Below are 12,442 nucleotides of genomic sequence, written 5' to 3' on the forward strand. Positions count from 1 at the left end.
ACAGCATACATGTCCTGTTTGTGTATGTCAATGTTACTGATGATTTGTCAGAGGGAAAATGGCCGCTGGTGAAAGCAGATTTGTTTTAGGAATGTGTGATGGCGCTGGCAAATGGAGGGGTATATGCAGTACAAATAATGCCATTTGGGTGGGGAAGATATGCCCAACTTATATACGTGGTAGGAAATGTAGGCTTTACATGTCCTTTAAAAGAGTTGTTCACCTTTAACAAGTTTGATGCAGATATGATGTAGATGTGAAGGATTAGCAATACAAAGTAGCAATAACTATAAAATAGTAGACTGACAAAGAAATCAATTTTTGATTGCTGGGGTCAGTGACCCCCTTTTGAAAGTTAGAAAGAACCAGAAGAAGATGGCAAAAAATTCAGAAACTACATCAAATAAAAAGAGAAGACCAATTCAAAAGTTGAAAGAATAGGCCATTCTATTACATACTAAAAGTTAACTTGAAGACGAACTACCCCTTTAAAAAAAAAGACCACTGGCGTTAAAAGTACTGATCATTGTTTTAGTACAAAGATGAATTTCAGTAGACTCTTTACTGCCCTCATACAGTAGGTGATGGCGGCACTGGAACAAGATCTTAGACTCTATTCTGTGGTTACGGACCCCAAGCCATCTCATCCTGCATGCCTTTGGCTACAAAGGGAATTTGTCCTTTGAAGAAATAAAATCGAAGGGAAAAGGGTGAATCAGAGGAAACAAGTGAGAGCTGAAACAAAAACAAAGTAAAATTGCTAATTGGACCCTAAGCACATTCTCTGTGTCACGGTGTCCTCTGGTTCCCACACTAAGAGAGTTATTTATCAAAATCCAAATGTTTCTGATTAATTAATAAAAAAAATCCGACCAAACTAGAATTCACAATTTACCCTTATTTATCATTATAAAACCTTGAAAATATTGGATCGACAGAAACTGAGACTGTCGGACAAAAAACGCAACCTTTTCAGAATTTTCAGATTTGACGCCGAAAAGTCCACATTTTTAGGGAAATTGTCTGAAAAGCCCGAAATGTTCGGATTATGGTACCCAGCGCAGACAATAAAATCTTCAAATTGCAAATAGGACCTCTGCCTTTGACTTCTACAGGACCGTGACAGGTTGCAGATGGATTATTTTCAGATTCTGACTTTTTGCAGCTTAGGGGTATAATAAATCACGAAAAATTCAAGTTTATTTTCAATACAAATTTGGAATTTATAGTAAAAAGAAACAAAAAAGTCCAACAATAGAAAGATAGATCAGTACATATATATATATATATATATATATATATATATATATATACTGTATACACATAAACACAGAATATAGATTAGATTGTAAAACTTCCGGGGAGGGGCTTCCGACGAGTCTTCCGGATCGATATCTGGCCACAATCGGGAAGGTTTGACACGACACAACTGTCAGATGCAAAGTCTGCATGCTGCGTCTTCATCCGGTGATAAAAAATCTGATGGTGTCTGACCGACTTTATTTTCTAATTGAATTATACTGACTGTCGGAATTTGATCTGACTTTACATTGAAGCTATGGGGATGCCGTGTAGTTTTGCCCTTAACGTATATTTAAGATTTCTTTTTTTTTGTAGCATAAAGGGTTATCATATCTGATATTCAATAGAACCCCCGTTTTATGTTTTTCAGGGGACCAGGAAAAAATTATGTAAAATCTAAGAAATTGTAAATCAGAGAAATGTGTTAAAGTAGCTTTTTCTTCAAGTACTGAAAGGATATAAGCACAGGAGTCAGTTTTACAATTGATTGTATATCTAATTGCATATAATATATGGAATTTTTTTTTGTCTAATTCTGTTTACAATATTTAGTGTGTTAATAACAAGGGTTAAACATTGCAGTGTTAATGTTACACTATAGGGGCAAGTGCAAGACTCTCTGTCAGTCACATACACAACCTAAAGCAATAAGTGATTGGTGCAGGACTGTATAAGGGGCAGACTAACTGCAATTGACCATTTACAGGCAGAACCATGAAAAACATACATCTGGTTAGTATTTTAAACCTCTTTATTTCACAAATAATAATAACATTCAAAGAAGGGAAAAAAACAGTTTTTGGGAAAATCAGGAGAAATGTTGATGTAAAATCCAGGAAAACATTACTTAAAATCAGGGAAATGCATTATAAATTGGTGGGACCACAAATAAAAAAATGTAAAATGCGGGGAAACTTAAAGGACAAGGAAAGTCTAAAATAGAATAAGGCTAGAAATGCTGTATTTTGTATACTAAATATAAACATGAACTTACTGCACCACAAGCCTAATCAAACAAATGATTTATAGTTTCAAATTTGGCTACAGGGGGTCACCATCTTGTAACTTTGTTAAACATCTTTGCCTGACCCTGACCTTGCACATGCTCAGTGTGGTCTGGGCTGCTTAGGGATCGTCATAAATAAAGCTGCTTGAGTTCTGCCTGGCTGGGAAGTAAGGCGGGGGCTCCCCCTGCTGTACATAAGTATGATTGTTTCCCTGCTCAGTAGTTAGGGACCATCTGACAATTCCTATCCACAGCGGTAAATGAAGGGAGAATTTCACTGCATACAGTCAGGTTTCTTATAAAAACGGTAAACATTTTTTAATTAAAGTATATTGGAGATAGGTTTCTTTTTCATTAAAGAATGTAAAAATGGGATTTTACTTTTTTGCCTTTCCTTGTCCTTTAAAATCAGAGCACTTAAAATCGAGGTTTTACTGTATATGATAGGGAAAGAATGGGTGTATATACAATATATATATATATATATATATACACACACACACACACAGGTATGGGATATTTTATCCAGAAACCCGCTATCCAGAAAGCTCCGAATTACAGAATGGCTGTCTCCCATAGACTCCAGCAGGGCCGGGGGATACACTAGTCACATACCTCTCATCTCTTCCGTTTTCAGCAGGACAGTCCCGCTTTTGACAGCTCAACACTCAGTCCTGTACTGAAAAGTCCCAAATTTCTCTGCACCGAACAGCCAGAAAAAAAATACAAAGTTTCTAACTTAATTGGCTTTTGGCAGAGAGCCCAGAACAGCCACCAGGTGCAACTAAGATAATTTTGTAGCAATTTTGAGCTAAGCAAATAAATAATTATAACAATTTAGATAAGGAGGTCCCTTGGGAAAAGTTAGACTCACATCTTAAGGGTAAGGGCACACGCTCAGATTCGGGGAGTTTAGTCACCCAGTGACAAATCTCCTCTTCTTCGGGGCGACTAATCTCCCCGAACAGCCTCCCGCCGGCTAGAATGTAAATTGCCAGCGGGATGGCACTCCGAGCGCTTTGTTTTCTGAAGTCGGCCGAAGTTTCCTCACGAGGAAACTTCAGACGACTTCAGAATACAAAGTGCTCCGAGTGCCATTCCGCCGGCGATTGAGGAAACTTCCGGCGACTTCGGAAAACGAAGCACTCCGAGTGCCATCCCGCCAGCAATTTATATTATATCCTGTGGTAGGCAGTTCGGGGAGATTGCCCCCCCCCCGAAGAAGAGGTGTTTAGTCGCCGGGCAACTAATCTCCCCTACTCTGAGCATGTGCCCTGACCAATTGTGCCAATTCACCTTCATTAACAAAACTGTAATAACTGGGAAAAAAACAGACATATGTTCAAACTTTCATAAACTGCCATATTTTGTAAAATAAACATGGTAATTAGGGGGTGTGGCCACAAAAACAGGCATGGTCAAAAAATGTTGCCGAGCTTCCAGTGCCAACTTTTATATCCAAAATGTTGGGAGGTATGTAGTCACTTTTAAGTGTTATGGGGGGGCCCGGCCATGCCGCGATTCCTGGATTAGCCGGCCCCTTGTTGAGTCTGAGAAGAAGGAACCGAAGTCACTGCTGAAGTAGGAGCCAAAGCCGGTGAAAGGGAGTTAAAGAAGGTAAGAAAAGGTAAGTTCCACTGAACACCAATTGTATTTTTTTTTAAAAACTTTTTTTAATTGTAGGGGGGGGGGCCTGGGGCCCAGAAAATGTTGTCTGATGGCGGCCCTAGTGACCACTGTTTTTTACAACAGCGCCACCTGCTGGTCAGTTTCTGACCATTCTGACCACCAAGTAGTCAAGGAAGTTGTCAGAGGAAAGAAAGAGGCTGCTCTGATGTTCTTCTACTTAGGAAAAAAATTAGAAACCTTTCTCACATCTTTCCTAAGCAGAAGAACATCAGAGCAGCCTCTTTCTTTCTCCTGACAACTTCCTTGACTACTTGGTGGTCAGACTGGTGGGAAACTGACCAGCAGGTGGCGCTGTTGTAACAAAATTCATTTATATTAACAGTACATGTATCCCTTAATATCTTGGAATTAAAAAATATAACTAATGAATGTGAATGACAATAGTGCTTAGAATTGCACTCTTGTTACTTCTACATTCTACACTTATTTTAAAAGTTTACATATCCTTTAAATAAAGCAGCTGCTCCATTGTAGCAAGTATTCATAGGAAACCTGTCCCTGAGGGGTCCTCCCTTAGGGGCCACGTAATTCGGTCAGTATCCTTCCACTGGCAACTGGTGGAGATTAAAATGGAGATCACAGGCAGAAAAGAAGTAGTTTTGGTCACCACCACATTAACAAGAACAGTTGTGATCACTGCAGAAACGAGGTTCTTGCCCATATATCTGTGTGCCGTGTTTAAGACTGCCACCCCTCCCCCCTTGCGCATGAAATGCCAGATCAAACACCTGTTTGGTTAATGCACTAAAAATAAGTCTCCCCGAAGCCAAAATCGTAGCCGTGATCAAGGTAGGGTGAGAGAGAGAGAGCAAAGCAGGTCGTTTATAATGAAACACTTCAACCGGCAAAATAACATGAAATGGATAAAATAAAGCACCGCTAATTCTGTTTATACACAGGTTGGAGATTTATGGGGTTGATGATGTGCAAATTCTTTGTGCCGGTGTCCAAATGGGTTTTGGCATCGGACTGCAATTTCCACAGGGGGAATCAAACCTGAAGCCTTTAGACTACAATGGGGTGTTTTCCCCTATAAAATAAACATCTGTTATCTTACCCTTTAAAATAAACATCTCTATTATCTACAGAGCACTTAGCAAATTCCACGATCCTCACAAAATGTCCCATTCTTACCTTTCGCCTTCCCTGAGTTTATATATTAGCAGATATATTTATTTTATTATACATTGTCTTTCATTTCTGCATTGCCCACACTCCAGATTCTATAGACTGGTCTCGCGCTCATTTAAAGACATAGTAGCACAGCCCCTTTTCGGGTTTCCCCTGACTGAGGAGCCAAATATTTTGATTGACCAGTTTGAAAGGAGAAATCGAAACGGTTGCACTGCCACTTAAAGCCATTTATTTATATGGATAGATGGGTGTCACAGCTATTTCTGTGGCTTCCGGTCTTTTCGACAATTCCGCATTTCGGCTGATTGTGACTTCGGAAATGGCCACACGGCTTCGGTGCTGTCATGGGGTTCAGACCAAAGCCACCTCTACCCCCACATGGGGCCCTGGCAACCCTACTCCGACATCACCCACTTTGCCAAACAAGAGGATCTTTGAGTTTACTCAATGAAAGACCAAATTCCAAAAACTTGAAAAAAAACGAGGGTTTTTTTTTGCCATAAAATCTGAATATTTAGGGAAAAAAAAAACCTCGAATTTTTCGAGATTTATTCTACCCGGAGGATGATAAAAGTCTACATCCGAAAATCCGGCATCTCAGACTTGCCGAGGTTCTGTAAGTCAGTGGGAGAAGTCCCAAAGAAATCCTGATCTGCGATGGGTTTCCTGCAAAAATCCGAAGGTTTCGTTGTTTTCGGGCAAAAATTCGAAAAAAACTAGGGATGCACTGAATCCAGGAAATAGCCTTTTTCAGCAGGATTCGTATTCGGCCGAATCCTTCTGCCCGGCCAAACGGAATCTGAATTTGCATATGCAAATTAGGGGCGGAGAGGGAAATCGCGTGACTTTTTGTTACAAAACAAGTAAAAAATGTGTTCCCCTTTCCACCCCTATATGCATATGCAATTTAAGATTCGATATTCAGCCAAATCTTTCGATAAGGATTCTGGAGTTCGGCCGAATCCAAAATAGTGGATTCAAGGCATCCCTAGAAAAAAATGATTTTTTTTTTTGGGTGGGGATATCTGAAAAATTAATACAATTCAAATTTTGGACGACTTTCATAATTTTTCGAGTTTTTTCCTGCACTGGAATTTTTCAGGAAAATGTATTGATAAATAAGAGGAAATAACCCGTGCGGGTTTGGTCGGAGTATATTTCAGAAAAAAATGCAATATTTTTGGATTTTGATAAATAACCCCCTTAGTATGATGTAGGGAGTGATATTCTGAGACAATTTACAATTAGTTTTCATTTTATTTATTATTTGTGGTTTTTGAGTTATTTAGCTTTTTATTCAGCAGCTCTCCAGTTTGCAATTTCATGAATGTGATTGCTAGGGTCCAACTTATCCTAGCAACCATGCATTGATTTGAATAAGAGACTGGAATATGAATAGGAGAGGCCTGAATAGAGAGATAAGTAATAAAAAAAAGTCTGTAAGGATGACTAAGTGTAGTACCTTCAAGGCTGTTAATCCTGGTGGGCACCCCCGCCACAGGTGTGTCGAATCAAAGTTGCAAATGGTTCACTCAGGAAGTCAGCCGACACGCAGAGCTTGCTGCAAAGTGCTTTTATTCACAACATGTTTCGGGCTAAGTAGCCCTTTATCAAGTGTTATAGACAGGCATACAGAGTGTATACATTTATAGTGTGGCAAGGAAGTGAGGTCATCGCCTAGGTAGGCGGGTTAGTTTTCACAATTAACATAAGTGTTCATCAAGTGCAGGTGTAGAGAATACATGTATGTATATTCACAACAGCATACATACTAATTTATGCATAGTTTCAATGTCCATAATAGTGTTACAAAATAATTCAAAAGTCCATCGTATCTCTGAAAAAAGCCTAAAAAGGCAAAAATAACCTTGGAACTGCCCTCTAATTAGGGCCTACCACTGAAACTTGATAAAGTAAGAAAACCTTAGTCTTACCCTTAATCCTATATCTGGATTTTACGTATAATTCACTATTTCTTGCTTGTATATATTGGATACCCAACAATCTCATTATCTGTAGAGGAAGAGAATAGAGTATTAGTCATACCTATTATGGAAAACAATTTTTATCCAAGAAAACATTTTATGCTCCAGCTATCATTTAACCCTTTGGGTTGCATTGTGTCTAATTTTTTTATCCAGAAAGCTTCTCGCTGTAGTCTGAATTTCTGTATATCACCTCCTCTTTGTAGTGGTTGCATTGTTTCTAGCACTGTCCATTTTAACTGGGTGAGATTATGATTTGCTAGATTAAAGTGCCTTGAGACTGTAGTATCTGTCGATGTTCCCTTTTTAAAGTTCCGTATGCTGCCTCTATGTTCTTTGATCCTTGTTTTTATCGGTCTCCCAGTCTGTCCTACGTATCCCATCCCGCAGGGGCATTTCAGTAAATAGACAACATTACTTGTATCACATGTGGCGAAGTGTCTAACTTTTATTGGGGTACCCTGTGTGGGGTGATGTAATACTTCCCCTTTAATTATAGAAGAGCAGCAGATGCAGTTAAGGCATGCAAATGTACCTTTTTGTGGTTTACCCAGGAACCTTTGTGCACCTTTTTTAACAGGGTTGACCTCTGGCTGACACAGGATGTCCCGCAGGCTTTTCCCTTTAGTATAACTAAACAGTGGAGGTTTTATAAGGACATTTCTAAGGATTTTGTCTTGTAATAGTATAGGCCAATATCTATGTACTATACGTTCAATCCCTTTGCTGTTTTCATTGTATTGGCTCACAAAAGGGAGACACCTCTGTTCGTTTTTAGTCTTGTAGGTAAGTAAATTTTCTCTGGGCATCCTTTGAACCTCTTTGGCACATGTCTCAATCAATTTTGGTTTGTACCCTCTTTTAATGAATCGCTCTTTTAGGGTATTAGATGCCACTGTGTAGTCTACCTCTCGTGTGGAGATTCTCCGTGCTCTAATAAATTGGCCTTTCGGGATGGCCCTGATTATATTGGGTGTGTGATAGCTAGAGGCATGCAAAATATTATTTTTGTCAGTGCTTTTCCGGTACAGGTTTGTGTTTATTTGACCATTCTCAATTGTTATGGTGACATCCAAAAAATTAATTTTATGTGCCCCTATTTCTGTGGTAAATTTAATCGTAGGGTGGGCTTGGTTTGCAGTTCGCACCATATCCTCAAACCCAGATAGCGGTCCATCCCATATCACCAATATATCATCCACAAACCTATAATATCCAACCAGGTGTTGGATATATGGTTCAATTAGAAATAGTTGTTTTTCTAATCTGTGGACGAAAATATTGGCGAATGAAGGAGCGACCGCCGCACCCATTGATGTCCCCTGCTTCTGCCAGTAGAATTCACCTGCAAATCGGAAATAGTTTTTTTTCAAGACAATATTGAGACAGTCCACCAAAAAATATATTAATTGGTGTGGAAGATTTGTGTCCAGTAGGGCATCCTCTACATAGCGAATTCCTTCATCTTGGGGGATGGAGGTATACAGACTTTGGATGTCAATACTGCATAGTATTACATTCGATTTAAGTTCCTTTATTTCCCCTAGTCTGCGTAATAGATCTGTGGTGTCTTTAAGACATGTATTAATATCCATAACACATGGTTGTAGAAAACTATCTACAAACTTTGCCAATGGTTCCAACACTGACCCGATTCCCGATACAATTGGCCTCCCTGGGGGGTTGGAGAGGGATTTGTGGATTTTTGGGAGCAGGTAGAGTACTGGGGTGCGGGGATGATCTCTAATTAGAAATTCTTTTACATGGTTAGGTATGACCCCATTTTCTTGTGCTTGTACTACCACTAATTCAATTTCTTTCATGATCATTTTTAAAGGGTCCCCACTAATTTTTTCATAGTGCCCTGTGAAATTGCCTCTGCCATATATTTATTTTTATCCATAACAACAATTCCCCCTCCTTTATCGGCTTTCCTTATAACAATTGAGTCATTGGACCTGAGATTTCGCAGTGCCAGTTTTTCTTTAAACGTAAGATTTGTTTTCTTTGAATCATCAGTATGTTTGTCCCACAGTTGTTTAACTTCGTGTGTGACTATTTTCTCAAAGGCTTGCAATGACTCATTATTGTTATCTGGAACAAAGGTACTTTTATTTTTGAACCGACACATTTAAGTAATAAAAAGTAATAAAAAGTAACAATAACAATAAATGTGTAGCCTTACAGAGGATTTGTTTTTTTAGATGGGGTCGGTGACCCCCGTTTGAAAGCTGGAAAGAGTCAGAAGAAGAAGGCAAATAATTCAAAAACTATAAAAAAAGAAAAAAAATGAAGGCCAATTGAAAAGTTGCTTAGAATTAGCCAGTCTATACTAAAAGTTAACTTAAATGTGAACTACCCCTAACATTTAGTATGAAGTAGAAAGTGATATTCTGAGACAATTAGCAGTTGTTTTTAGATTGACCTATACTAGATATACCATGACCTGGATGAATGAAAATCTTCATAGTGACAAGCTGTATTGTGTGTATGGGGTGAGGCTGATTTATTCGGAGCAGCTAAATTGCACCAGTGAAGTTACCCACAACAGCCAATCAGATTGTCGCTTCCCTTTTCTGACGCAGGGGTTTAGTCTGTGTTGCCCATTGACAGGTGAGTTATGTTGTGCCCACTGCCCACACTTCCCCCTTCCTTTCCTGACTTCCAGGGTTGCCAGGTCTTCATTTCAAAACCAGCCAAAGACTAGCAAAAAACTAGCAAAAAAGTAGCCAAAAGCCATTTTAAAAGTAGCCCAAAGGTAGCCCAATTTGGCTCCCTACTAACCTGCTGCTGCGGTCACTGGTTGAATGGTTGCTATGGCAACTGCCCCGGTGCAATTCTGCTGCTCTGAGACAATTTGTCCTTGACTCTGCCCCGAAATACTGCCCCCCCCCCCAGAACTCAATCCCAGGCTGAGAAGGGCACAAATTGAACCAATAGGCAGGACCACACGGGGGAAGGAGCCTGGTGCAACTGCTGAATCACTGTCACCCACTCACTGGTCACTCAGGGGTTAATTGTGTCCATGTCACTCTCACTGGCCACTCAGGGGTTAATTGTGTCCCTGTCACTCTCACTGGTCACTCAGGGGATAATTGTGTCCCTGTCACTCTCACTGGCCACTCAGGGGTTATTTGTGTCCATGTCACCCACTCACTGGTCACTCAGGGGTTAATTATGTCAATGTTACTCTCACTGGTCACTCAGGGGTTAATTGTGGCCATGTCACTCAGGGGATAACTGTGTCCCTGTCACTCTCACTGGCCACTCAGGGGTTAATTGTGTCCATGTCACCCACTGACTGGTCACTCAGGGGTTAATTATATCCATGTCACTCTCGGGTTAATTGTGGCCATGTCACCCTCACTGGTCACTCAGGGGTTAATTATATCCATGTCACTCTCGGGTTAATTGTGGCCATGTCACCCTCACTGGTCACTCAGGGGTTAATTGTGTCCCTGTCACTCAGGGGTTAACTGTGTCCATGTCACTCTCACTGGTCACTCAGGGGTTAACTGTGTCCCTGTCACTCTCACTGGTCACTCAGGGGATAATTGTGTCCCTGTCACTCTCACTGGCCACTCAGGGGTTATTTGTGTCCATGTCACCCACTCACTGGTCACTCAGGGGTTAATTATGTCAATGTTACTCTCACTGGTCACTCAGGGGTTAATTGTGGCCATGTCACTCAGGGGATAACTGTGTCCCTGTCACTCTCACTGGCCACTCAGGGGTTAATTGTGTCCATGTCACCCACTGACTGGTCACTCAGGGGTTAATTATATCCATGTCACTCTCGGGTTAATTGTGGCCATGTCACCCTCACTGGTCACTCAGGGGTTAACTGTGTCCATGTCACTCTCACTGGTCACTCAGGGGTTAATTGTGTCCGTGTCACTCTCACTGGTCACTCAGGGGTTAATTGTGTCCCTGTCACTCAGGGGTTGTGTCCATGTCCCTCTCACTGGTCACTCAGGGGTTAATTGTGGCCATGTCACCCTCACTGGTCACTCAGGGGTTAACTGTGTCCATGTCACTCTCACTGGTCACTCAGGGGTTAATTGTGTCCATGTCCCTCTCACTGGTCACTCAGGGGTTAATTGTGTCCGTGTCCCTCTCGCTGGTCACTCAGGGGTTAAGCAGAAAGGTCAGACAGAGGAGTGAGGAGCAGAGGGGCCTGAATCCCCCTCCAGAACTAATCCGCTAATGCAAATATAGAAATGTGCTTAAAACACTCCATTCCATTGAGCTGATTATACAGAGGTGCCTGGGCCTGAACAACTGGGAGTCACTTATACAACAGAATCTGTAGCGGGTCGCGGCACCATTCAAAACTAGCCCGAAATCTAACCATGTCGGGTTTGGACTTTTAAAACCCGCCTCTACAGTTCAAAACCCACCAACCCTGCTGACCTCCTTCTTGGACCCGGAGAGGAGATAGTCAGTGGCTCTCCAAGGTGACCCGCCCTCTTTAATAACGGAAGTGCCCCGAGTGATTGATCCACACGTGACACCTGTCCTGTTTTAGTTGGGCTACAGCTTCTGCTTTTGGTTAGACCCCGCCCTGTCAGGGTGCGCGCATTCTCCGCCTCCAGGTGTCGCTGTTACTGACCGGGCGCGTGCGCTGCTGGAATCGCGGATCCCGAAGTGAGGAAAAGTGTTGGGGTGCGGGAGGAGGAGGCGTCCCCCTAATCTATCAGCCGGGTAAGGAGTCGGGAGTGGGCTGCGAGTGTGTGGGAATGAGGGGCACAGCGAGTGAGTTGGGTTGTAGCTGAGTGAGCAGCAGTGAGTTAGATCTGTGGGTCAGAGATCGCCAACCTGTTGCCGCACTACAAATCCCAGTATTTCCCCTGTGGGAAATCATGGCGGGGGCATTGTGGGAGTTGTAGTTTCCATAGGGAATGTCATAGGGCTGGAGTTAAATTACTGGCACCCGGTGTATCTCACAGTGTTTCCTGCCTGGGAAAGATTTGGCCTCAATTGTCTCCTCTCTCTCACACTGCCCTCAATGGCCGACACTCTCTCACACTGGCCGACACTCTCTCACGCTGCCCGACTGGCTGCAACTGGCTTGTAACACACAGACAACTTCATGCCCAGACTTTCAAAGGGTCGGGAGTTGTAGTTCTGCAAAAGCCGGCTAAATAGAGATTGGGGCTCATTTATCAACACTGGGCAAATTTGCCCATGGGCTGTTACCTATAGCTACCAATCAGATTGCTGCATTCATTGTTCTCTTGCAGCTGGCTTTAAAAAGCTATTTACTGATTGGTTGCTATAGGTAACAGCCAATTGGCAAATTTGCCCAGTGTTGATAAATGAGTCC

The 12,442-nt window shown here is 41.7% G+C and overlaps 2 protein-coding genes across 2 annotated transcripts in view; one reads left to right on the forward strand and one right to left on the reverse strand.

The window, feature by feature from the left end:
- Window positions 1-446: 446 nt before the first annotated feature.
- LOC121400710 lies at window positions 447-9,282 on the reverse strand. The gene is made up of 2 exons (XM_041584575.1): window positions 6,594-9,282; window positions 447-680 (listed from the first exon to the last, which is right to left on the reverse strand). The coding sequence occupies exon 1, from the start codon at window positions 8,943-8,945 to the stop codon at window positions 7,197-7,199; it is 1,749 nt and encodes a 582-aa protein (XP_041440509.1). The 5' UTR covers window positions 8,946-9,282; the 3' UTR covers window positions 447-680; window positions 6,594-7,196.
- A 2,363-nt stretch (window positions 9,283-11,645) lies between these two features.
- Window positions 11,646-12,442, forward strand: part of mtmr2.S (myotubularin related protein 2 S homeolog) — a 34,419-nt gene continuing 33,622 nt past the window's right edge. Inside the window, exon 1 of the mRNA XM_018250345.2 lies at window positions 11,646-11,820. The gene's annotated coding sequence lies outside the window, so the exon portion shown is untranslated. The remainder of the gene's footprint in view (window positions 11,821-12,442) is intronic.

Source organism: Xenopus laevis, chromosome 2S (assembly GCF_017654675.1).
Source record: "Xenopus laevis strain J_2021 chromosome 2S, Xenopus_laevis_v10.1, whole genome shotgun sequence".
NCBI classification, from domain to species: Eukaryota; Metazoa; Chordata; class Amphibia; order Anura; family Pipidae; genus Xenopus; species Xenopus laevis.